Below are 27,258 nucleotides of genomic sequence, written 5' to 3' on the forward strand. Positions count from 1 at the left end.
TTTCACCTCAGAATGGATTAGGCCTGAAGTGTGTCTGAGCTGAGCCACTGGGCCATTTTTTCAGAGGGTTTTTGGGTGGCAGAGCCATTCCTTGGAGTTAAAATGTGGTCAAAATAGTGAGAAAGAGGAGAAAATGGGTGTGTTTTATCAGTTAAAATGAGTGTGGATTAGGGTTTTCACCTCAGGAAGGATTAGGCCTGAGGTGTGTCTGAACTGAGCCACTTGTGTTTGTGCTGTGCCTTTTTTTCAGAGGGTTTTTGGGTGGAAGAGCCATTTCTTGGGGTTAAATTGTGGTAAAAATAGTGAAAAAGAGGAGAAAATGTCTGTGTTTTAGGGTTAAAATGTGGTAAAACCATTGTGTGGTTTAAGGTTTTCACCTCAGAATGGATTAGGCCTGAAGTGTCTCTGAACTGAGCCCCTTCTGCTCTTGATTTGCCTTTTTTTCAGAGCATTTTTGGGTGGCAGAGCCATTTCTTGGGGTTAAAATGTGGTGCTGTGCCATTTTTTAATGTGTTTTAGGATTTTCCACTCAGAATGGATTAGGTCTGAAACATCTCTTAACTGAGGCACTACTGGTCATGCTGTGCCTTTTCTTCTTTTCAGAGGGTTTTTGGGTGGAAGAGCCATTTCTTGGGGTTAAATTGTGGTAAAAATACTAAGAAAGAGGAGAAAATGTGTGTGTTTTATGGGTTAAAATGTGGTCAAACCATTGTGTGGTTTAGGGTTTTCACCTCAGAATGGATTAGGCCTGAAGTGTGTCTGAACTGAGCCACTTCTGTTCATGTCTTGCTTTTTTTTCAGAGTTTTTGGGTGACAGAGCCATTCCTTGTGGTTGTGGTAAAAATATTGAGAAAGAGAAAAAAAGTGAGTGTTTTGGGGGTTAAAATGTGGTTATAAACATTGAGAAAGAGAAGAAAATGGATGTGGTTTAGGGTTTTTACCTCAGAATGATTGGGCCTGAAGTGTGTCTGACCTGAGCCACTTCTGCTCATGTTTTGTTTTTTTTCAGAGGGTTTTTAGGTGGCAGAGCCATTCTTTGTGGTTAAAATTTGATAAAAATACTAAGAAAGGGGAGAAAAAGGCTGGGTTTTAAGGTTTTGATCTCAGGATGGATTAATCCTGAAATGTGTCTGAGCTGAGCCACTTCTGCTCTTGTTTTGCCTTTTTTTTCAGAGGGTTTTTAAGTGGCAGAACCATTCCTTGTTGTTTTGGTAAAAATATTGAGAAAGAGGAAAAAAAAGTGTTTGTTTTATGGGCTATAATGTGATAAAAATATTGAGAAGGAGAAGGAAATGGGTGTGTTTTAGGGTTTTGACCTCAGAATGGATTAATCCTGAAATGTGTCTGAACTGAGCCACTTCTGCTCTTGTTTTGCCTTTTTTTCAGAGGGTTTTTGGGTGGCAGAGCCAATCCTTGGGGTTAAAATGTGGTAAAATGGTGAGAAATTGGAGAAAATGTGTGTGTTTTATGGGTTAAAATGTGGTCAAACCATTGTGTGGTTTAGGGTTTTCACCTCAGAATGGATTAGGCCTGAAGTGTGTCTGAACTGAGCCACTTTTGCTTGTGCTGTGCCTTTTTTTCAGAGGGTTTTTGGGTGGAAGAGCCATTCCTTGGGGTTAAAATGTGGTAAAAAGAGTGAGAAATTGGAGAAAATGTGTGTGTTTTAGGGTTAAAATGTGGTAAAACCATTGAGAAGGGAAGGAAATGTGTATGGTTTCGGGTTTTTACCTCAGAATGATTAGGCCCGAAGTGTCTCTTAACTGAGCCACTTCTGCTCCTGCCGGGCCATTTTTTCTGAGGGTTTTTGGGTGGCAGAGCCATTCCTTGGGGTTAAAATGTGGTCAAAATAGTGAGAAGAGAAAATGTTTGTGTTTTATGGGTTAAAATGTGTTAAAAACATTGTGTGGTTTAAGGTTTTCACCTCGGAATGGATTAGACCTGGTTTGTCTGAACTGAGCCACTTCTGCTCCTGTTTTGCCTTTTTTTCAGAGGGTTTTTGGGTGGCAGAGCCATTCCTTGGGGTTAAAATGTGGTCAAAATAGTGAGAAAGAGGAGAAAATTGGTGTGTTTTCTGGGTTAAAATGTGGTAAAACCATTGTGTGGTTTAGGGTTTTCACCTCAGAATGGATTAGGCCTGAAGTGTGTCTGAACTGAGCCACTTCTGCTCCTGCTGGGCCATTTTTTCACAGAGTTTTTGGGTGGCAGAGCCATTCCTTGGGGTTAAAATGTGGTAAAAACATGGAAAAAAAAGAGTAGAAAATGTTTGTGTTTTAGGGTTTTTATGTCTGAAAATATTAGGCCTGAAACATCTCTTAACTGAGCCACTTCTGCTCCTGCTGGGCAATTTCTTCTTGGTAGGGATTTTGACTGGCAGAGCCAAAATCTTGGAGTTAAAATGAGGTAAAAATATTCAAAAAGAGAAGAAAATGATTGTGTCTTAGGGTTTTTACCTCAGAATGATTAGCCCTGAAGTATTTTTTAATTGAGCCACTTCTGCTGGTCCTGTGCCTTCTCTTCTTGGGAGGGATTTTGGGAGGTAGAGCCATTCCTTGGAGTTAAAATGTGGTAAAAATAATGAGAAAGAGGAAGAAAATGGGTTTGTTTAGGGGTTCAAATGTGGTAAAAACATGGAGAAAGAAAGAAAAAAATAGTTTGGTTTAGGGTTTTTACTTCAGAAAGGATTAATCCTGAAATGTGTCTGAACTGAGCCACTTCTGCTCTTGTTTTGCCTTTTTTTTCAGAGGGTTTTTAAGTGGCAGAACCATTCCTTGTGGTTGTGGTAAAAACACTGAAAAATATTAGAAAAAGGGGTGTTTTTTTAAAGGTTTTTTTACGTCAGGATCCCCTTGTGGATTTCGAAGCAAGTGGCACAGCAGGAGGGAGCAGAGTTCTGTGTTGGTGGCATCTAATGGAGAAAAAAAAGTTGTTCTCCTTTACCTTTTAGCAGGCATAGATACTGTTACCTTATCAAAACTGGGAAATGGTGTTTCAGTCAATAAATGGGTGTATTTTTAGTAACTTTTTTTTAAGATTTGAAAGCTTGAACCTTGGGAAGCTGATGCTGCTAAGAAACCGAAGATAAAGATAAAGAAAGCCCTGAAATGTTGTAATAAAAAAAGTTATAATAAAAAGGGAGCAGTATAAAGTCAAATAATTGACATTTGAGCTTTCAGAAATTCCTGCTCTGGGCAATCATCAAAGCTGCAGTTTTGAAATAAGTCAGCTGAGTAAGATGCCACCTGCTTTGTCAGAATATTCCTGATTCTGGCTTAATTCCCAGGGAATTGCTGAATGAATGAATTCTTCTTGCTGGCCGTGTTTTCACAGGCTGCCCCGTGATGAAGCAGAGTTGTTAAAAGATCAAGGAGGTGATTTAAGTCCATGGGGGAGGATGTGGTACATGAGATCCTCGCGGCTTGTGGTGACAGTTTTCCTCCCCAGAAATCCGTGACTTCGTTCTGCACTTGTGGATGTCACTGAGCAGTGACACTGTGTGACACTCAGGCCTGTGCTGCTGCAGCTCAAGGGCACCAGAAGGGGTTCATTCATGATTTGTTTAATTTGTTTGAGCTGCTGGATGTTCCCAATCCTTGTTCTTTAAGACCAGGAACTTTCCTGGCCCCTGGGCTCCTTCTGTCGCTGATTAAAATTTTTTTTTTTTATTTTTCTCACCCGACCCTCCAAACATTCCAATCTTTCCAGAAGACTCTGACAATCTTTTCTAAGGACACTTCTGTCCTCCAAGAAGGACATGGAGGTGCTGAAGAATATCCAGGGAAGGGTTTGGAGCACCAGGAGCTGGGAAAGAGGCTCAGCCTGTGGAAAAGGAGATTCCAGAGGGAATTTTCCTCTCTAGAATTTTCCCTGACAAGGAGGGGAACAGCCAGGTGGGATGGGGATTTCTCCCAGGGGACAGGATGAGAGGAAATGGCCTCAAGCTGCACCAGAGGAGGTTCAGGTTGGATTTTGGAAACAATTCCTGCCTGGAAAGGGCTGCCCAGAGCAGGGGTGGAGTCCCCATCCCTGGAGGGATTTAAAATCCCTGTGGATGTGGCACTTGGGGACACGGATCTGTGGTGACCTTGGCAGTGTTGAACTCTGTGCTCGTGGAGGTCTTTTCAAACTGAAATAATTCCGTGATTTTAAGTTTGCAAACGTTTGCTGGTTTGTTTTTATTTGTTTTTTTTTTTTTTTTCTGGGATAGTCCAAGGGCAGATGAGCCAGCCCAGCTGTGACCGTGCTGGATTTGGGTTTGGGGCATCACTTTTTATGGGAATTGGGATCCAATCCGTTACCAACAACACCAATACGAACACTCACATCATTTATTCCATCTTCACCTTCAGGAATCACAAATTGATGGAATGGTTTGGGCAGGAAGGGACCTTAAAGCCCAGCCCATCCATGAGCAGGGAGCAGGTAAAGCCCAGCCTTGGACACTTCCAGGGATGGAGCAGTGCTGGAATATCCCAAAGGCGATTTTTTGGGGTTGGATGAGTTGGTTTAGATCCTTCTTTCCTCAACATTTTCTGGTGATCACTTTTAAGCCCTTTCTTCTTGCAGCTTCTGCTGTTTCCTGCACCTCTCCCTGCTCTTTTTTTTTTTCTTTTTTTTTTTTTTTGGTGTCTTTTCCTGTTCTCTGCTTCTCCAGAAGGATCAAGGTGTGATATTCTCCTGCTTTGCTGCTGGAATCAGAATTCTCTGAGTTCCTCCAGCTCTGCCTGGCTCCCAGCCATCCCCATCCTGGCTGAGGATTTTTTGGAAGCTGCCCTGGCTCTCTGGCTGTAAATAATTGAGTCTTTGATCTTCAGGTCTCTCAGCTGACGAGGCTTTTGTCAGGAGAGCAGAGTTTAATGGAGAGGCTTTGTTAAAGGAGCTGTTGCCTGCCAGAGCTGCGTTGGTTTTTCTCTCGGGGAGAAAGTGTTCAAGACCCCGTGTCTGCTGGAGGAGTAGCTGCCTTTTAGATCTACCAAAAAAAAAAAAAAAAAAAAAAAGAGTTTATTTAAGAGGCAGGCTCAGATCTGAAGGTCTGTGTAATGCAGCAGAGTTCTCTGCAAATTCACTCAAAGGGTTGGCCAGTGATTAAAATTAATTTCCTCACCTTTATTTCTCCCTGTTTCAGACAGTTCTGTAATCACTGACTTCACAAAATCTGTCTGCACAAATCTTTTAAGGCTTCTGTGGATCTTCATTTGCATGACTTAGCAGCTGCCTCATTTGCATAATGAACCTCTGTGGTCAGCCTATTATTAAAATTGCCCCTCTCTCATCTCGTGCTGTTCTCTTGTCTTGATTCCTGATTATTCCTCGGATGATTGGGGGGGGTGGAGGGGGGGATCCTCAGCAGTGCCGTGGTACAAAAACACCAAATAATTCTGTGTTCCAGGGAGGCAGGGGGAATATTCCAGGGGGTTTGTTGGTGCTTCTGGAGGTAAAATTGATCTCCTGTGGAGCCAGGCTGGGAGAGCTGGGAATGTGCACATGGAGGAGGATCCAGGGAATCCTCAGAGCCCCTTCCCGAGCCTCGAGGGGCTCCAGGAAAGAGCTGGAATTTGGGAAAAACAGGAGCCAGGGAATGGAAAATGGGAACTTGGGGTGGGATTTGGGAAGGAATTCCTGGCTGGGCTGGAATTCCCAGAGAATCCCTGGATCCCTGGCAGTGTCCAAGGGTGGGTTTGGATCACCCTGGGACAGTGGGATTGGAATGGGATGGGATTGAAGGTCCATGGATCCCATCCCAAACCATTCCGGGATTCTGGGATCCAGGACACTCAGGATTCATCCCTGAGGGATTTTTATGGAATTCAGGGATGGAAAAGGGAAGGGAGACCCTTCCTGGAGTCCCCAATTCCCAAAATTCCTTCCCAGAGAGGAGTTGGGATGGGGATGGATCCAATCCCAGAGAGGAGTTGGGATGGGGATGGATCCAATGCCAGGCTGGGAATGTGCAGCTGGATCAGGGAAGGATCCAGGGAATCCTTGGAGTCTTTTCCAGAGAGGAAAAATGAGCTGGGGAAGGACTTGGGACAGGGAATGGAGAGCCAGGAGCCAGGGAATGGGGAAAGGGAGCTTGGGGTGGGATTTGGGAAGGAATTCCTGGCTGGGCTGGAATTCCCAGAGAATCCCTGGATCCCTGGGAAGGTCCCAGGAAAGGCTGGAGCAGTCTGGGATCATGGGAGGTGTTGGGGTTGGAATGGGATGGGATTGAAGGGTCCCTTCCCACCCAAAGCAGGCTGGAATTCCAGGATCCCATGGGATGGGAAAGCAGCAGAGAAGATGGAACCCCAGGGTGCAGGAATTGCTTTTCCAGCAACTTGGATCCTACAGATTGGGATAGGGGAAAAATTCCCATGGGAAGGGTTGGAATGGGAGGAGCTTTAAGGTCCCTGAAGGAAGGGAGGGAAGAATTCCCCAACCTGAGCTTTTCCCAGCACAGGGATGAAACACTGGAGGGAAAAGTTGGATTTGCACAGGGAAAAACTCCTCTCCGAATTTCAGGAAAAAACCCAACATAGCAGGGAAAGGGGATCTTGGGAAGGAATTCCTGGCTGGGCTGGGATTCCCAGAGAATCCCTGGATCCCTGGGAATTTTCAGGAAAGGTTGGAGCTCCCTGGGATTGTGGGAAGTGTCTGGATTGGAATGGGATGGGGCTGAAGGTCCAGGAATCCCACCCCAACCATTCCAGGATTCCACGACTCCTGGTCAGTCTCAGCTCGGGGTCGAATCTCTCGGGGTTTTCTTTATGCAATTAGTAAAGTTCAATCAGTGATTTCTTCACCTTTTTTTTTGTGTGGGGTGTCCTGAAACCCCTCCCTTCAAAGCTCTCCACATCCCAGCTTTTCCTGCTTGGAAAGAGGCAATTCCCTCGTGCTGTAACCACAGCATTCCTGCAGGAGCTGTGGCTGGAGCTCTGTTGTTTTTAAAGATCCAGAGGTGGCAAATCCATCGTTTCCATTGTCACCATAAATCCCCTGGATGCTGAGCTCCCAGGGGATAGGGGTAAAAATGTGGAATATCCCTAAAATTCTGCAGCAGATTTGACCCAGAGCTGATGTTTGACATCCAAAAAAGAGCTCAGGATAACGTTTCACCCCATATTCCCTGGATTTCCAAAGGAGAAAATGATTGTGATTGATCCCAGTGGTTTCTAATGGGATTCTGCTGTTTCTGCCCCCCGGGCTTGTGTTTAAAATTGTGTTGAAATCCTCATTTCTCAGGGCTGGCAGCATCCATCCATCCATCCATCCATCCATCCATCCATCCATCCATCCATCCTGCAGCTGGATAAATCCTTTACAAACTGCAACAGGATGGGGGAAAAAAAAATAAAAATAATAAAGCAGGTTTTTTTTTCTAGGAACGGGGCAGGATTCTATTCCGAGCGGCGCCGAAATCTCTGGGAAAAAAAAAAAAAAAAAAAGATAAAAATAATTTAAGAAAAAAAAAAAAAAAAAAAGAAAAATTTCGGGTTGAAGTCAGAGAATCATGAGCTTTCTGTATGATTCAGCAACCAAATTACCCCTGACTGCATAAATAGTTGGGAAATTGGATGGGAATAGGCAAATCGTGTCCCAGCTGGATGCGGCGCGGCTGCGGCGCTCGGAGGCTTTTTTTGGTAGCAAAAAACCCCCATCCCCCCCCCAAAAAAATAAAAAATAAAATAAAAAAAAATCTGGAGGAGAGCTGAGAATAAGGATGATGATGATGATGATGCAAGAATTGCAATCTGAGAGCAAGGACATGGGATGGGAACAATTTTCCTTCCAACCTTGAGCCATCCTGGGATTTTTTTGGGGGAATTGTCGATGAGCAGGAGACAAAACTCCTTGGGTTTGATTCTCTTGATTCCTCAGTGGCAGCACGACCTCAAATTTAGGAGATTCCTGGAGGGATTTTTGTTGGATTTTTGGCTCATCCAGAGAGATGGAGAAGGAAAAGGAAAGGGGGGGGATTGGTTTCCCATTGGGAAAAGGGAGATTTGGGTGGGATATTGGGAAGAAATGAGGGTGGGGAGGCTCTCAGGAATGGAATTTTCAGGGAATTTTTTGCTTCCTCATCCCCTGCAAGTGTCTGAAATGATATTTTTAAACCGTTCTGGAATTTTGGGATTGAAAAACTTTTCCCGCTGATGAAGGTGTTATTCCTAAGCACACATCAATTTTCCTTTTTTTTTTGTTTTTTTTTTTCCCCTCTTCTGACTGTCTTAGATCTGCTTTAAACTAAGAGATCCTCACAATTTAAAAAAAAAAAAAAAAACTTAAATCCCTGCTGTAAATCCATATTTAAGAGATGCCCCTCATCCAGTGTTCCCTGCCTTTCCAATCTCTGTTTCACAGCTCGCCCTCACCACTGGAAAAAAAGTGGAAATTGAATATAAAACAGAGCCAGATCGATTTTATTTTATTTTATTTTATTTTTTTAATGAAATACCAAATGTAATTTAGTTGTATAAAGCAGCTTTGTGCTGGGTAATAATAGCCAGTTCAGCTTTTCCAGGCACTCTGTGATAATTCCCTGCAGGTTATGTAAATCCACTACAGCTTTTAATTCCTGTCCACTTCTGATATTTCTTGTGTTTTGCCTTCTAAACCATTCAAATCCTTGCCTTTGGTGTTCAGCTTTTGAATGAAATAAACTTTTCCTTTTGCAAATAGGAGAAAATGTTGAATATCCAAATGAACCTTTTGAGTTTGGGAGCGGAGAAAAGACACCAAAAAAAAAAAAAAAATCAAATTTCTCTTTTCTTTCATCTGCAGACGAGGCTGATTTAATTATTTTTATCTCCCCTCTGTATTTTTTTTTATATTTCTCTATTTCTACCCTCTTTTAAGTGTGGATAGGAGCAGATATTCTTCGTCCCAAGTTATCAGAAGAATTTTTTTTTTTTTTTTTCTTCCTCCCCACCTTTCTTTTCACTCCAAATTCCTCTCTTTAATTTTTGCAAATCACGTCTTCCAAAGTGGGTGTTTGGGAGTCTGCTGTTAATGAATCACACTTTGGCTCTGTTTTCCCTGACATAATAAACAATTGCTGCTCTTGGGCTGTCAGATTACTGAGCCACAAATTTGGAAATGTTTCACGTAGTTTTTTTTGTTATTTTGGTTTTTGTTTTGGTTTTTTTTTTTTTAACCAGCTCTTCTTTTGACAGCCCATTCCCCAAATACCTGTGCCTTTATATAGATTTGAACAGTTTGAAGGGAATTAATATTTTTTTAACGAGTCTGAGCCCACTTGGGGAATTTTTTTTTTTTTTTGGAGGTTTGAAGGATTTTTTTTTTTTTTTTTTGGGGGTGGGGTGGTGAAATTGTGTTCCATTCTGCTTTAAGAGCTTTATTTCCATTCAGAAATTTCCAGCAACCCAGATGATGAATCTTTCCAGACTTGTACTAAAGAGCTGAACTCAGTCATCCTTTCAATCTGAATGTGCAGGTATGGGAATAACATCCCTCACTTCCTCAAGGTGTCCCCTTTGTCAGCACAATTTCCTATTAACACCCCCCCCAAAAAAAAAAAAAAAAAAAAAATCATTTATGGCCATTAAAAAGACTGAGATCACCTGAAATATCCTGCTTTGGGGTTTAGCCAGCTTTTCTCTGCACTTCCAAAAGAAATTTAAAAGAAATTTCCCCTCTTCCTGCTGTCAGTTTGTGCTCCTGGGCTGCAGTTTTGTTACAAGGTTCAGGAAAAAAAAAATCTTAAAAATCTTCTGGGGAATCCATTCCCCTGTGGGAAGGAATTTTCTCCTCGCTGACCATGGTGGGGATCGATTATTTCCTTTTTTTTTTGTTGTTTTTTCCTTTTTTTTCTTTTTTTTCTCTCTCTCACAGGTCAGTGACTTCCCATTTGTCATCAGGAGTGGAATTTTTTTTTGCTTTTTTGCTTTTTTTTTTTTGTTTTTTTTTTACCAGCTGGAGTAATTAGTCTTCGTTAGACCTGCAGTGAGAAAAGGGCACGAAAGGAGGAAAAAAAAGCCTTAACAATGGATTTTTGCTTTTGTTAGATTCCATCCCAGCTCCCAAAAGGCATTTTCTGGGATTTTTCATGGATATCCTTGTCCATCCCCTCCAGCCTGCCACGGCTCTTTGTGACCCAGAACAACCCCCAGCCTCTATTAATTACAACCCCAATTAATTACATTAATGCCCGTTTTTTGATGCATCGTTTCACCCAGGAATTTCAAACCTTTCAGCCTCAAAAAAAAAACCTCACCTGGGACACAGCAGAAACCCTGAAACCTGGGAATTTTGGAATTTCTCTGCTTTTGACTTGAGGCCTTGGACAAGGCTTCCAAAATTGAGTGATGGAGGTAGAAACGCTGGAGTGTGGGTGGAATAAAAATGTGATTTCACATGGTGAAAGGGTTGGAATTTGGGGTTTGGAATATTGGAATAGTTATGGGACAAGATACAGGTTTATTTTAAATAGAGGTGTGTGATTTTACATGGTGAAGAGTTGGAATTTGGGGTTTATAACACAGTAATAGTTATGGGACATGATGGAGATTCTTTTTGAATAAAAGTTTAATTTCACATGGTGAAGGTTTGGAATTTGGGGGTTTAGAATACTGTAATAGTTATGGGACATGATGGAGATTCTTTTTGAATAAAAGTTTAATTTCACATGGTGAAGAGTTGGAATTTGGAGTTTATAATACATTAATAGTTATGGGACAAGATGGAGATTCTTTTTGAATAGAATTGTGTGTGATTTTGCATGGTGAAGAGTTGGAATTTGGGTTTAGAATATTTTAATAGGTATGGGACATGATGGAGATTCTTTTTGTATAGAATTGTGTGTAATTTCACATGGTGAAGAGTTGGAATTTGGGATTTATAATACAGTAATAGTTATGGGACAATGTGGAGGTTCTTTTTGAATTAAAGTGTGTGATTTCACATGGTGAAGAGTTGGAATTTGGCTTTTAGAATATTGGAATAGTTATGGGACAAGATACAGGTTTATTTTAAATAGAGGTGTGTGATTTTACATGGTGAAGAGTTGGAATTTGGGGTTTGGAATATTGGAATAGTTATGGGACAGGATGGAGATTCTTTTTGAATAAAAGTTTAATTTCACATGGTGAAGAGTTGGAATTTGGCTTTTAGAATATTGGAATAGTTGTGGGACAAGATACAGGTTTATTTTAAATAGAGGTGTGTGATTTTGCATGGTGAAAGAGTTGGAATTTGGGATTTATAACACAGTAATAGGTATGGGACAGGATGGAGATTCTTTTTGAATAAAAGTTTAATTTCACATGGTGAAGGTTTGGAATTTGGGGTTTAGAATATTGGAATAGTTATGGGACAAGATACAGGTTTATTTTAAATAGAGGTGTGTGATTTTGCAATTTGGGATTGGAATTTGGGATTTATAATACAGTAATAGTTATGGGACATGATGGAGATTCTTTTGAATAGAGGTGGAATTTCACATGGTGAAAGGTTTGGAATTTGGGGGTTTAGAATACTGTAATAGTTATGGGACAAGATGGAGATTCTTTTTGAATAAAAGTTTAATTTCACATGATGAAGAGTTGGAATTTGGAGTTTATAATACATTAATAGTTATGGGACAAGATGGAGATTCTTTTTGAATAGAATTGTGTGTGATTTTGCATGGTGAAGAGTTGGAATTTGGGTTTAGAATATTTTAATAGGTATGGGACATGATGGAGATTCTTTTTGTATAGAATTGTGTGTAATTTCACATGGTGAAGAGTTGGAATTTGGGGTTTATAATACATTAATAGTTATGGGACAGGATGGAGATTCTTTTTGAATAAAAGTTTAATTTCACATGGTGAAGGTTTGGAATTTGGGGGTTTAGAATATTGGAATAGTTATGGGACAGGATGGAGATTCTTTTTGAATAAAAGTTTAATTTCACATGATGAAGAGTTGGAATTTGGCTTTTAGAATATTGGAATAGTTATGGGACAAGATACAGGTTTATTTTAAATAGAGGTGTGTGATTTCACATGGTGAAGAGTTGGAATTTGGGGTTTAGAATACTGTAATAGTTATGGGACAGGATGGAGATTCTTTTTGAATAAAAGTTTAATTTCACATGATGAAGAGTTGGAATTTGGGGTTTATAATACATTAATAGTTATGGAACAATGTGGAGATTCTTTTTGAATAAAAGTTTAATTTCACATGGTGAAGGGTTTGGAATTTGGGGTTTATAATACATTAATAGTTATGGGACAATGTGGAGATTCTTTTTGAATAAAAGTTTAATTTCACATGGTGAAGGGTTTGGAATTTGGGGTTTATAATACATTAATAGTTATGGGACAATGTGGAGATTCTTTTTGAATAAAAGTTTAATTTCACATGGTGAAGGGTTTGGAATTTGGGGTTTTAGAATATTGGAATAATGGGACAAGGTGGAATTGTTCTTCCTTCTTGTTCCTTCTTGGTTTTAGGCAGTTTTTGGTTGGATGGAAAATGCTGCACTGCAGGTCCCAGGTGTTTGTTCATTGGGATAAAAGTATAAATAAAATAGATTTCAGCTTTTAATTGGACTCTTTGCCTTTAAATGACCTCGAGAGAGGCTCCAGCACATCCAGAGGAGCCAAGGAGGCTGGGGAGGCTTCAGCTGTTCCAGGCACTCTGTGACAATTCCCTGCAGGAAATCCACTGCAGCTTTGCATTCCTGTGCACTTCTGATATTTCTTGTGTTTGCCTTCTAAACCATTCAAATCCTTGCCTTTGGTGTTCAGCTTTTGAATGAAATAAACTTTTCCTTTTGCAAATAGGAGAAAATGTTGAATATCCAAATGAACCTTTTGAGTTTGGGAGCAGAGAAAAGACACACACCAAAAAAAAATTTCTTTCTTCTGCAAGCAATGGTGTTTTAATTTAATTATTTTTATCTCCCATCTGCATTTCTGTATTTCTATCCTCATTTTAGGTGTGGATAGGAGCAGATATTCTTTGTCCCAAGTTATCTGAAGAATTTTTTTCCCCCTTTTCTTTCACTCCAATTTCTCTCTTAATTTTTGTCAATGACATTTTCCAAAGTGAGTGTTTGGGAGTCTGCTGTTAAACCCTGTGAGGGAGCTGGGGATTTTCAGAAAATTTTGTTTTTTTTCCTGGAGAAAAGGAGATTCAGAGGTGATTTTATCACTCTCTACAACTCCCTGAAAGGTGATTTTGGTCAGGTGGGGTCGGGCTCTTTGTCCAGGCAGCACTGACAGAAGCAGAGCACACAGCCTTAAGCTGCTCCTAGGGAAACACAGGTTGGATATTAATAAAAAGTTTTTTTAATGAAAGAATAATAAAATACTGGAATGGTCTGCCCAGGGAGGTGATGGAGTCACCATCCCTGGGTGTGTTTAAAAAAGCCTGGATGTGACACTGAGTGCCATGGTTGGAGTCAGTGATCCTGAAGGTCACTTCCAACCTTTCCATTCTGTGAAAATTGCTGTAGAAATCGCTGTACTAAAGGTAAGAATCAATAAAGAACCCGAACAGGATCACCACACATTTGTGTTTATCTTCTTTTCTCCTGTGCCTTCAGTCAGGGTGGGGAATGTGAAGAATGAGAGACACAATTCAGTCACCCCTCCACATCTGCCCAAGAGCAGGGCTGGGCTAAAGGTGGCCCGAGTTGAGGCCAAGCTCTGATAAATGCAGAGGTTTCATTGTGACAAACAATCCCTTCAGCATCTCACCTGTCTGATCTCCAAAGGGATGAGCCAAATCTGCTCCTCTCCTTTTCCATAATGTGATTCCTTCTCTGATCCAAAGGGATGAGCCAAATCTGCTCCTCTCCTTTTCCATGCTGTGATTCCTTGTGTGATCTCCAAAGGGATGAACCAAATCTGCTCCTATCCTTTTCCATAATGTGATTCCTTCTCTGATCCAAAGGGATGAACCAAATCTGCTCCTCTCCTTTTCCTTGATGTGATTCCTTGTCTGATCTCCAAAGAGATTAAACCACATCTCCTCCTCTCCTCTTCCATGCTGTGGTTCCTTGTCTGATCTCTGCAGAGATGATCCACATCTCCTCCTCTCCTTTTCCTTGATGTGATTCCTTGTCTGATCCAAAGGGATGAACCAAATCTCCTCCTCTTCCATAATGTGATTCCTTGTCTGATCTCCAAAGAAGTGATCCACATCTCCTGCTCTCCTTTTCCTGATGTGATTCCTTGTCTGATCCAGAGATGAAACCACGTCTCCTGCTCTCCTTTTCCACGCTGTGATTCCTTCTCTGATCTCCAAAGGGATGATCCACATCTCCTCCTCTCCTTTTCCTTGATGTGACTCCTTGTCTGATCTCCAAAGAGACTGAACCACATCTCCTGCTCTCCTTTTCCATGCTGTCATTTGTTCTCTGATCCAAAGGGATGAACCAAATCTGCTCCTCTCATTTTCCTGATGTGATTCCTTGTCTGATCCAAAGAGATGAAACCACATCTCCTGCTCTCATTTTCCATGGTGTCACTCCTTCTCTGATCCAAAGAGATGATCCACATCTCCTGCTTTCCTTTTCCATAATGTGATTCCTTGTCTGATCCAGAGATGAAACCACGTCTCCTGCTCTCCTTTTCCACGCTGTGATTCCTTCTCTGATCTCCAAAGGGATGATCCACATCTCCTCCTCTCCTTTTCCATGCTCCGATTCCTTGTCTGATCTCCAAAGGGATGAAACCACATCTCCTCCTCTCCTTTTCCATGTGACTCCTTGTGTCTGATCCAGAGAGATGATCCACATCTCCTGCTCTCCTTTTCCATGCTGTGGTTCCTTGTCTGATCCAAAGGGATGATCCACATCTCCTCCTGTCCTTTTCCATGATGTGTCTCCTTGTCTGATCCAGAGGTGATCATCATCTCTTTGACATCTCCTCCTCTCCTTTTCCATGTGACTCCTTGTGTCTGATCCAGAGAGATGAAACCACGTCTCCTGCTCTCATTTTCCATGGTGTCACTCCTTCTCTGATCCAAAGGGATGATCCACATCTCCTCCTCTCCTTTTCCATGTGACTCCTTGTCTGATCCAGAGATGATCCACATCTGCTCCTCTCCTTTTCCTGATGTGATTCCTTGTCTGATCCAAAGGGATGATCCACATCTGCTCCTCTCCTTTTCCTGATGTGATTCCTTGTCTGATCCAAAGGGATGATCCACATCTGCTCCTCTCCTTTTCCTGATGTGATTCCTTCTCTGATCCAAAGGGATGATCCACATCTGCTCCTCTCCTTTTCCATGCTGTCACTCCTGGTGATATCACCCCGTCGACTCCGCCACCAACCCAACAACCCAGGGCGATTTTAACCACCTCTGGCCTATTTTATTTTATTTTATTTTAATTTTATTTTATTTTTTTTGCTGCAGGTACTCGGAGAGGAGCCTGACCAAGTGTGTGGGGATCACCATCGAGACCCGGCCCGATTATTGCCTGAGGCAGCACCTCAGCTCCATGCTCTCCTACGGCTGCACCCGCCTGGAAATCGGCGTCCAGAGCGTCTACGAGGACGTGGCCAGGGACACCAACAGGTCAGGGAGGGTCACAATTCCTGGGAATTTCATTTGGTTTGGACGGGAGGAATCTCAAATCTCTGCTGTTTCCACTCCCCAGTCCTGTCCTTGCCTTGGATGTTTCCAGGGGTTCAGGGGAAGCCACGGCTTCTCTGGGAATTCCAGCCCAGCCAGGAATTCTTTCCTGAGATCTCCCTTTTCAGATTTTTCTTGAAATTTGGAGAGGAGTTTTTCCCACTTTTCCCTCCAGTGTTTCATCCCTGTGCTGGGAAAAGCTCAGGTTGGGGAATTCTTCCCTCCCTTCCTTCAGGGACCTTAAAGCTCCTCCCATTCCAACCCTTCCCATGGGAATTTTTCCCCTATCCCAATCTGTAGGATCCAAGTTGCTGGAAAAGCAATTCCTGCACCCTGGGGTTCCATCTTCTCTGCTGCTTTCCCATCCCATGGGATCCTGGAATTCCAGCCTGCTTTGGGTGGGAAGGGACCCTTCAATCCCATCCCATTCCAACCCCAACACCTCCCATGATCCCAGACTGCTCCAGCCTTTCCTGGGACCTTCCCAGGGATCCAGGGATTCTCTGGGAATCCCAGCCCAGCCAGGAATTCCTTCCCAAATCCCACCCCAAGCTCCCCTTTCCCCATTCCCTGGCTCCTGGCTCTCCATTCCCTGTCCCAAGTCCTTCCCCAGCTCATTTTTCCTCTCTGGAAAAGACTCCAAGGATTCCCTGGATCCTTCCCTGATCCAGCTGCACATTCCCAGCCTGGCATTGGATCCATCCCCATCCCAGCTCCTCTCTGGGAAGGAATTTTGGGAATTCAGGACTCCAGGAAGGGTCTCCCTTCCCTTTTCCATCCCTGAATTCCATAAAAATCCCTCAGGGATGGATCCTGAGTGTCCTGGATCCCAGAATCCCGGAATGGTTTGGGATGGGATCCATGGACCTTCAATCCCATCCCATTCCAATCCCACGATCCCAGGGTGATCCAAACCCACCCTTGGACACTGCCAGGGATCCAGGGATTCTCTGGGAATTCCAGCCCAGCCAGGAATTCCTTCCCAAATCCCACCCCAAGTTCCCATTTTCCATTCCCTGGCTCCTGTTTTCCCAAATCCCAGCTCTTTCCTGGAGCTCCTTTGAAGATCCCAAATTTCTCTGGATTTTTCTGGAATCCTCCAGCTCCACTTTCCTTGTCCAGTTCCCTTCCCCCAGGGAATTTGGAAACATTTCATGGATTTCCTCGTGGAAATGAACAAACAAACCCCAGTGGGTTCCTGGCTCCTTTTGTGCCATTTGGTGGCAAAATGGAATTTTTTGGATCCAATTCCTCAGCAGGAGAAAATGGAATTGGGATGTTTTGGTTGGGACTCTGATCCTTTCCTTGTATTGCACTTTTGGGGTTTTTTATGTGGAATTTTTTTCCCCCCTGAATTTTCCATCTCTTTTTTTATCTGTTCTTTCCTTTTTATGCCACTTTTTTATTTTTTTTAAATATATTCATTTTTATTCCCTTTGTTTTAACGTATCCATTATTATTTTAATGTATCCATTCCTCTCCTCTAGTACCCACCTCTTTATTTTAAAATATTTTCGTCCTTTCCCTGTGTTGAGCACCTCTTTCCCTAAAATAAAATCAATTTTGGGAGGAACAACGATGCCCAGGCAGAGCCTGCACTTCCTGTGCCGCAGAAATCACAAATTTACAACACTCTGGAATTTTTGGGGGGCTTTTTCCACCTTTTTTTCCCCCTCCTCCTCCAGGTGCATTTTTGGGACACAAATATCATTCATTCCTCATCATTTTTAAACCCAAAAAACTCTTTTGTTCTGTAGGAAAAATGTGGTAAAACCAAACCAATCTCTGTTTATTTATTTATTTCTTTATTTCAAACCTGAGAATTCTGAGATTTTTATTTTTTTAAATTTTTTAATTTTTTTTTTTTTTTCCCCACTCCTCCCATTCTCTCAAGCTGTTCCTTCCAATTCCACGTTCCTGTCACCTCCCAGGGATGTTTAATAAAAAATAATCAAAGGTAATGGCAGAGAAATTCTGGCTGGGTGGGCAAAGCACATTTTTATTAATTCCCACCTCAAAAAAAAAATCCAAGCAAAACCGAAAACTTTGGGCATTTTCTTCTCAGGGATTCCCAAGGAGGAATCCCAAAGGAATTTGGATCTGCCAATGGTCCCAAAACCCAAGAAAATCCCCCCAAAAAATCCAAAAAATCCAAAAAATTCGAGGTGGATTGCCAGAGCATTCCAGAGGGAAAAAATCTGAATTATTACAACTCTCAATTTAACAATTAATTCCTCATCAACCCTTTAAATCCCCTTTTTTTTTTAATTTTTTTTTTTTTTGTTCCCCCACCTCAAATTTGATTTTTAAAGGCTCTTCCTAAAAGGTTCCTCAACTTCTCCCAGTTTTTGGAGCAGTGCCTTGAAATCCACTTGGAGAAAAATTAAAAAAATAAAAAAATAAAACCGATTCAAGGTTTTTTTTGTTTTTTTTTTGTTTTTTTTTTCCCCCTCTGTCAGAACGACCTCATTTTGCTTTCCTGCTTCGTGTGGGGGTTGTGTTTTGGGCTGAGAAACTTTTTAATATTTTTTTTTTTTGCTGGTAGCAAAATGTCAGATTCCAACCAATTAGGGTAAACTGTTTTGAAAATTACTTTTCTATTATGTTCCATAAGTCATTAATGAGGGTTTCTGAGTGCTTGCAGTGGCTGTGAGGCAGAAAAAATATTCAAGAGCAGAGCTGAGGCATCAAATAATCAAATTATTGATGCAGCTCCAAATTCCACTTCTAATAAGAAAATAATTTTTATTTATGAAGCAAAAGCTCCCATTGACTCCCCTCGGGCTACTCAAGGTCTTTGAGTGATGCTGTCCTTGAAAAGTCTCAGAAAAACACTGTAATGCTCCTGAAAATAAAATAAAAAAATTTAAAAAAAAAAAAAAAAGAAATAAAACTTGAGTTTAAAGCTGCATGGAGGGGTTCAATCCTGTGGCAGAGAGGGAGGAAAAGAGATCCTTAAAAATAAAAAAAAAAATGAAAATAAAAATAAAAATAAATTAAAAAAAAAAAAAATGGGAAGCAGCAGCTGGTTTGGTTTCTGTGAGGGTCAGAATTCAGGATAAATGAACACGGGGATGCCCAAAGGGACTTGGATTTTTTTTTTATTTTTTTTATTATTTTTTATTTTAAATCCAGAGGGATTTGAAGGAGAGAGAGAAAAAAAAGAAATCACCTGCAAAGCTCGTGTGGGTGCCAGGAATTCCAGGATTTGGGAAATGCCCCAGGAATGTGGGAAGGGGTCAGGATTTTATTGGGAAAATTGTTCTGTGCTGGGAATCTCCTGATGGAGCTGGAAGGAAAAATGAATTTTCTCCAGAATTTTAAAATTTTTGGGGTTCTTTTTTGGGTTTTTTTGGGACTTGGAATCCTCCTGGAATTCCAGAAGGAATTTTGGGCTGACTTTCAAGTTTGGTTCTTTTTTCCCTTTTTCCCATTTCCCTTTTCCTGCTGGGTTTTTTTTTTATTTTATTTTATTTTATTTTTTTCTTTTGAAATTCCTGGTTTATTCTTTTATTTTTTTTTTCCCCCCCAGGGGTCACACTGTCAAGGCTGTTTGTGAATCTTTTCACCTGGCCAAGGATGCTGGCTTTAAGGTGGTGGCCCACATGATGCCAGACTTGCCCAACATGGGGCTGGAGAGGGACATGGAGCAGTTTTATGTGAGTATTCCTTCAAAAAAAAAATTCCAAAAAATCCAAAAAACCCCCCCCAAAAAAACCCCCAGCAATTTCCACTTTTTTTAAAATTTTTTTTAAAATTTTTATTTATTTATTTATTTATTTTTTAAATTACCCACAAAAAAACTTTTTTATTCAATCACCAAATTTCTTTGTAAAGGACAAACCATTTCAAACTCTTCGTTGGGTTTTTTTTTTTTGCTTTTTTTTTTTAATAAGAAGGTGAAAAAAAAAAAAAAAAAGATTTGTTGAATTACTTCATCCAGAAAATTATATCCCTGTCTGAGTCACTCAGGTCCCTGTGGAAAACAGCTCTTCCCATATTTATTTCTTTTTATTCCAAGGTGCTTTTTTCCCCTCTTGGATTTAGAGCAGGATACAATTCCAAACTCAAAAATATCATCTCTGAAAGATAATTAATTGCAAAATTAAAAAGAGAGAATGTTTGTGTTTTATGAAGCATTTTGGCTCAGCAATGTTCAAGGAAATCTGAAATTATTCCTGGAGAAAATTGGAATGAGAGGAATAAAGACTGTGGTAGATTTTTCAGGGGTTTTTTGGGGGTTTTTTTGGGTTTTTTTTCCTGATTTAAAATTGGATGTTTCTGGTTTGGGATGGTGCAGAAATTGGAATCGTGGCAGAGGAATCCCAGGGGGAGAGGCTGAGCCTGGTTCTGTCTGGCACTAAAAATAAAATTTAAAAAATAGCAATGTAATGAAATAAAGTGATTAAAAATAGGGGCAGAAAGCAAAAAAAAGGCACATCTGGAAAAAAAAAAAAAACAAAAAAAACCAAAAAACAACTGGAAAATGCAGCTGTGCAAGGGCAGGAAGGGAACTTTCCTTGAGGGATTTTGTGCAGAATTCCTGGAAATTTTCCAAAATAAAATGTTTTGGTTCTGGGTCAAGGTGAGAGGTTGGAAGCACAAAAATCCAAATTCCTGCTCCAGATTCTGCCCCTGGATTATTTTTAATTTTTTTTTTTTTTAATTTTTTTTTTTTTATTTTTTTTTTTTTTTTTTACCATTCTCTGCTCCAGTAGAGTGTGGACACGACACTGAATTTTTCCATGGAATTTTTTTGTGATGCAGAACCCGGCAAAACTTTGAATCTTTCCTCCAAAACCTCGTGGAATTCTGTGGGATTGGGCTGGAATTTGTGGTGGAAAAATGAGAATAATGACCCCAAAAAAAAAAAAAAAAAAAAAAAAAAAAGAGGGAAGGGTCAACCCTGGGCAAGTTGAAACATAGAGGAGCCCAAAATCTGAGATATTTGTGAGGTGGGAGGAATTAATGCAAATTTTTGTGATGAATTTAATAATAATAATTAATAATAATTAATAATAATTATCCTTTGCTGCTTTGTGGGTGATGAGTGGTTAAAGAATTTTGCCATCCGTGTGCATTAATGAGAATTTTCCCAGGGATTGGAGAGGCAGGAGGTGAAAATTTTGGAATTGGGAGAGGAGGAATGAAAATAAAAGAGGGGAGAGGAGTTGAGGATGGGGAAAAGAAGAGAAATAAAAAGAATCTTTACCCTTTTCTCATCCTCATTTAAATGCTTTATAATTAATTAAAAAAAAAAATCCTTTTAAACACCAGAGAATAAAACACCAAACCGAATTTCCTGCTTTATTTCCCTGGTGAACAAACCAGGAATATCCAGATAAATTCCTAAAATTCTTTCATTCAGCTGCTGGAGAGTTCAATCCCTCTTTTCCAGCCTTTAAAATTTTAAATCTTCATTTTGAGTTGATAAAAAATTAAAAAAAAAAACAAAAAAAACAAAAAAAACCCAACAACTTATGGACGTGTTGGGCTGTGTAAATGTTAAATATTTACTTCAATCCCATTCCAGGGACAATTTCTGCAATCCCAGGGTGATCCAAACTTTCCTTGGATGCTCCCAGGGATTTTCTGGGAATTCCTTCCCAAATCCCATTTTCCCTTTTCCCAGGGAATTCCCTCCATTCCCAGCTCTGGCATTGGATCCATCCCCATCCCAGCTCCTCTCTGGGAAGGAATTTTGGGAATTCAGGACTCCAGGAAGGGTCTCCCTTCCCTTTTCCATCCCTGAATTCCATAAAAATCCCTCAGGGATGGATCCTGAGCGTCCTGGATCCCAGAATCCCGGATTTTTTTGGGATGGGATCCATGGATTTTCAATCCCATCCCATTCCAATCCCACATTCCCAGGATTTTCCAATTTTTCCCTGAATATTCCCAGGGATTCTTTGGGAATTCCAGCCTTTGGGAATTCTTCCCCTTTCCCATTTGAAGCCATTCCCTGGCTCCTGTTTTTCCAAATCCCAAATCCCAAATCCCAAATCCCAAATCCCAAATCCCAAATCCCAAATCCCAGCTCTCCTGGAGCCTCCTCCCTTCTCCAGGTGAACATTCCCAACCTTCCAATCCTTCCACTTTTTTGGGGACACCAAACCCAAAGATTCCCATGGAATTCCAGGTAAATTTTGGGACAAAACCGATTTCATTTCCCCCCGAGTGTCCCCTCCCTCCCTCCCTCCCTCCATTCCCAGCTCAGCAGAAATTCGGGAATTCTGAGCACCCTCAGCCCCTCCCGGCTGGGAAATAAATCCAGGAATTTCCCCGGGGAAGGGAATAAAAGCTGACGGTGCTTTCCTCACCTGGGCCAGGTGATCCCAGCCATCCCCGTGTCCCTGCCGGCCCCACCGATTGTCCCCACAGCCCTGCCCGGCCCCATCTCTGGGGGGGGTCAGCTCGTTCGGTTCGTTAAAAATGCAAATATTGTGATAAATGAGGGACCAAGGTGTCGTCCGTATTTTTGTTTTTATTTTATTTTGTTTTGTTTTGTTTTGTTTTATATTTTATTTTATTTTATTTTATATTTTATTCTATATTTTATTTTATTTTATTTTATTTTATATTTTATTTTATTTTATTTTATATTTTATTTTATTTTAATTTATTTTATTTTGTTTTTTATTTTATATTTTATTTTATTTTATATTTTATTTTATATTTAATTTAATTTAATTTAATATTTTATTTTATTTTATTTTAATTTTTATTTTATTTTATTTTTTATTTTATTTTGTTTTATATTTTATTTTAATTTAATTTTATTTTATTTTCTATTTTATTTTAATTTAATTTTATTTTATTTTATTTTATATTTTATTTTATATTTTATTTTATATTTTGTTTTATTTTATTTTGTTTTATTTTATTTCATTTTATTTTGTTTTATATTTTATTTTATTTTTTATATTTTATTTTATTTTAATTTAATTATTTTATTTTGTTTTTTATTTTATTTTTTATTTTATTTTATTTTATTTTATATTTTATTTTATTTCATTTTATTTTATATTTTATTTTATTTCATTTTATTTTATTTTATTTTTTATTTTATTTTATTTTATATTTTATTTTATTTTATTTTATTTTATTTTATTTTATATTTTATTTTATTTTATATTTTATTTTATTTTGTTTTATTTTATTTTACATTTTATTTTATTTTATTTTATATTTTATTTTATTTTTTATTTTATTTCATTTTATTTTATTTTATATTTTATTTTATTTTATATTTTATTTTATTTTATTTTATTTTTGCCCGGAGGGGCTGTGTGTTCTGTGTCCCAGGCCAGGCTGGAGCAAAGCTGGGCGAAGTTTCTCGGGATTTTAGCTCCTTCCCAACCCAAATAATTCTGGGATTCTCCCAATTCCATGATTTTTTCCACACCAAGTGGCTTTTCCCAACCTGCACTGTGAAATTTCAATTCCCTTTTTCTCTCTGATCCCAGCTTCAATTTTTTTTTTTTTTTTTTAATTTTTGGTGCCCTTTTTTTGTTGTTTTTTTTTTTTTTTCCCTCTTCCCTTACCTCCTCCCTCTTTTATTATTATTATTTTTTTTTTTAAAAAACCTCAGAGGATTTTCCTTCCTACTCCAGGTTTTCTCCACCCCATTCCACACTCAGGGAAAAAAAAAAAGATTCAGGGGGAATGGACACAAACACTTTAAAAAAAAAAAAATCAAAATAAACGGAACGGGACAGGGACGAGGAGGAGGCTCCGGAGAAAGGGGGGAGAAAGATTGGGAGGATTTGCCAAGCAGAAATTTGGGGTTGGAGAAACAAAAAAAAATAAAATTAAAAAAATAAAAAATAAAAAAAATAAAAAATTCCCGAAAAAAACGAGCAAAAAGAAAAAAAAACAGAAAAAAAAACAGAAAAAAAACCCCGAAAATGGACAAAAAAAGCCAAATCAAAATTAAAAAATAACAAAAATCTCTCCCCCCAAAAAAAACCCAAAAAACAAAAAACAAACCAAAAAAAAACACCAAAAAAACCCAAAAATCCAAAAAAAAAGAAAAAAAAAGACCCAAAACAAAAAAAACCAAACGCCCCCCCAAAACAAACAAACAAACAAAAAAACACCGAAAAACACCCCAAAAATCCCAAAAAATGAACAAAAAAATAACAAAAACCTCCCCCCCCAAAAACCCCAAAACCAAAAAACAAAAAAAAACCCCACGAAAAACACCCCAAAAAATCCCAAAAAATGAACAAAAAAACCCCCCAAAAACAAAAAAAAAAAAACAAAAAAACCCCACCAAAAATCCCAAAAAATGAACAAAAAAACCCGAACCAAAACAAAAAAATAACCAAATCCTCCCCCAAAAAAACAAAAAACAAAAAGCAAACAAAAATAAAACTCCACCAAAAAACACCCCAAAAATCCCCCAAAAATGAACAAAAAAACCCCAAAAAACCCCAAAACCAAACAAAAAAAAAATCACCAAAAAACCCCCAAAAATCCCCAAAAATGAACAAAAAAACCCAAACAGAAACAAAAAAATAACCAAAAAAACCCCAAAAACCAAAAAAAAACAAACAAAAAACCCAAAAGAAAACAACAGCAATAAAAACCCTCCAAAAAAACCCCAAAAAAACCCCAAAAAAATCCCAAATTTTGGGAGGCTGGAGAATTCCCGGGGTGCTGGAGTTAATTCCTCCCTCAATAATAAAAATTATAAAATAGAATAAATAATAAAAATGAACAAAATTTTGGCTGCTCTAAAAAAAAAAAAAAATCCAAAAAATGCTGTAGAATATTATCCATTATTTAATATATTTATTATTACATGTATCTGTTATTTCTAATGTGGATTTAGATATTATATCGTTATTTTTATATTAATTTATTTTATATTTTTTATTAATATCTCTGGGCCTGCCTTGATTTTATTTTTTTTTTTTTGGATTTTCTTCTTTCTGAGCCCTCTGAAATAAATCAGGAAAAAAAAAAAAAAAAAAAGGGAAAATTGGGGAAGAGAAGGAGAGGATTGAGATTTTAAAATAATTTTTTAAATTTTGTTTTGTTTTGTTTTGTTTTTTTCCCTGTGTGTGCGTGTCCATCTAAAAATCTGACATAAATCAAATTATGAGGTGAAAAAAAAACCCCAAAAAAAACCAAAACCACATTTCCTGGGGATGAAGATTTAGTTTGGAGCTGAGGAGAATTTTTTTTAATTTTTAATTCCTTTTTTAAATAAAACACTGAATGAGTTCAGCATGAAAATTCCTTCTCTTAGTCACGTGTCAAAATGGGATTTTTAAAATTTTTTTTATTTTTTTATTTTTTTTTTTTTCTGGAGGAATTGCAAAATAAGCAATTTCCCACAAACGGAGCTAATTTTAGTGCCTGGTGCAGGAGGAAAAAATATGAAATAATGGGAGGAAAAATGAGGAAAAAATCTGAAATAATGGGAGGAAAAATGGGGAAATAATCTGAAATAATGTGGGGGAAAAATAGGAAATAATCTGAAATAATGGGAGGAAAAATGGGGAAATAATCTGAAATAATGTGAGGGAAAATGGGGAAAAAATATGAAATAATGGGAGGGAAAATGAGGAAATAATCTGAAATAATGTGAGGAAAAATGGGGAAATAATCTGAAATAATGTGAGGGGAAATGGGGAAATAATCTGAAATAATGTGAGGGAAAATGAGGAAATAATCCGAAATAATGTGAAGGGAAATGAGGAAAAAATATGAGGGGAAATGAGGAAATAATCTGAAATAATGTGAGGGAAAATGGGGAAAAAATCTGAAATAATGGGAGGGAAAATGGGGAAAAAATATGAAATAATGTGAGGGGAAAAATAGGAAATAATCTGAAATAATGTGAGGGGAAAAATAGGAAATAATCTGAAATAATGTGAGGGGAAATGAGGAAAACATATGAGGGAAAATGAGGAAATAATCTGAAATAAATGTGAGGAAATAATCTGAAATAATGTGAGGGGAAATGAGGAAAAAATCCAAGATAATGTGAGGGGAAATGGGGAAATAATCTGAAATAATGTGGGGGGAAAAATAGGAAATAATCTGAAATAATGGGAGGGAAAATGAGGAAATAATCTGAAATAATGTGAGGGGAAATGGGGAAAAAATATGAAATAATGTGGGGGAAAAATAGGAAATAATTTGAAATAATGGGAGGGGAAATGAGGAAATAATCCAAAATAATGTGAGGAAAAATGAGGAAAAAATATGAAATAATGTGAGGAAAAATGGGGAAATAATTTGAAATAATGTGGGGAAAAATAGGAAATAATCTGAAATAATGGGAGGAAAAATGGGGAAAAAATCTGAAATAATGGGAGGGAAAATGGGGAAAAATATGAAATAATGGGAGGGAAAATGGGGAAATAATCCGAAATAATGGGAGGGAAAATGGGGAAATAATCCGAAATAATGGGAGGGAAAATGGGGAAATAATCCGAAATAATGGGAGGAAAAATGAGGAAAAAATCTGAAATAATGTGGGGGAAAAATAGGAAATAATCTGAAATAATGGGAGGGAAAATGGGGAAATAATCTGAAATAATGTGAAGGGAAATGAGGAAAAAATATGAGGGAAAATGAGGAAATAATCTGAAATAATGTGAGGGGAAATGGGGAAATAATCTGAAATAATGTGGGGGAAAAATAGGAAATAATTTGAAATAATGTGAGGGGAAATGGGGAAATAATCTGAAATAATGGGAGGGAAAATGGGGAAATAATCTGAAATAATGGGAGGAAAAATGGGGAAATAATCCGAAATAATGGGAGGGAAAATGGGGAAATAATCCGAAATAATGGGAGGGAAAATGGGGAAAAAATATGAAATAATGTGGGGGAAAAATAGGAAATAATCTGAAATAATGGGAGGAAAAATGGGGAAATAATCTGAAATAATGTGAGGGGAAATGGGGAAATAATCTGAAATAATGTGAGGAAATAATCTGAAATAATGTGAGGGAAAATGAGGAAAATAATCTGAATAATGTGGGGGAAAATGGGGAAAAAATCTGAAATAATGTGGGGGAAAATGAGGAAATAATGTGAGGGGAAATGAGGAAAAAATATGAAATAATGTGAGGAAATAATCTGAAATAATGGGAGGAAAAATGGGGAAAAAATATGAAATAATGTGGGGGAAAAATAGGAAATAATCTGAAATAATGGGAGGAAAAATGGGGAAAAATAATCTGAGATAATGTGAGGAAATAATCTGAAATAATGTGAGGGGAAATGGGGAAAAAATATGAAATAATGTGGGGAAAAATAGGAAATAATTTGAAATAATGTGAGGGGAAATGGGGAAATAATCTGAAATAAAGTGAGGGGAAATGGGGAAAAAATCTGAAATAATGTGAGGGAAAAATAGGAAATAATTTGAAATAATGGGAGGGAAAATGGGGAAATAATCTGAAATAATGGGAGGGGAAATAAGGGAAAAATCTGAAATAATGGGAGGGGAAATGAGGAAAACATATGAGGGAAAATGAGGAAAAAATCTGAAATAATGTGAGGAAATAATCTGAAATAATGTGAGGGGAAATGGGGAAATAATCTGAAATAATGTGAGGGGAAATGGGGAAATAATCTGAAATAATGTGAGGGGAAATGGGGAAATAATCTGAAATAATGGGAGGGAAAATAAGGAAATAATCTGAAATAATGTGAGGGAAAATGGGGAAA

General features: G+C 38.6%; 1 protein-coding gene across 3 annotated transcripts in view; it reads left to right on the top strand.

Moving 5' to 3' along the window:
* The window catches only part of ELP3 (elongator acetyltransferase complex subunit 3), a 98,448-nt gene that overhangs the window by 22,485 nt on the left and 48,705 nt on the right, over positions 1–27,258 (top strand). For all 3 annotated transcript variants that reach the window (XM_088162597.1, XM_088162599.1, XM_088162598.1), the window contains exons 8-9: positions 15,346–15,507; positions 19,097–19,223. In XM_088162597.1, the coding sequence (XP_088018723.1) occupies positions 15,346–15,507; positions 19,097–19,223 (289 nt within the window). The remainder of the gene's footprint in view (positions 1–15,345; positions 15,508–19,096; positions 19,224–27,258) is intronic.

This window comes from Sturnus vulgaris, chromosome 3 (genome assembly GCF_052056855.1).
Source record: "Sturnus vulgaris isolate bStuVul1 chromosome 3, bStuVul1.hap1, whole genome shotgun sequence".
In the NCBI taxonomy this organism is placed as follows: domain Eukaryota; kingdom Metazoa; phylum Chordata; class Aves; order Passeriformes; family Sturnidae; genus Sturnus; species Sturnus vulgaris.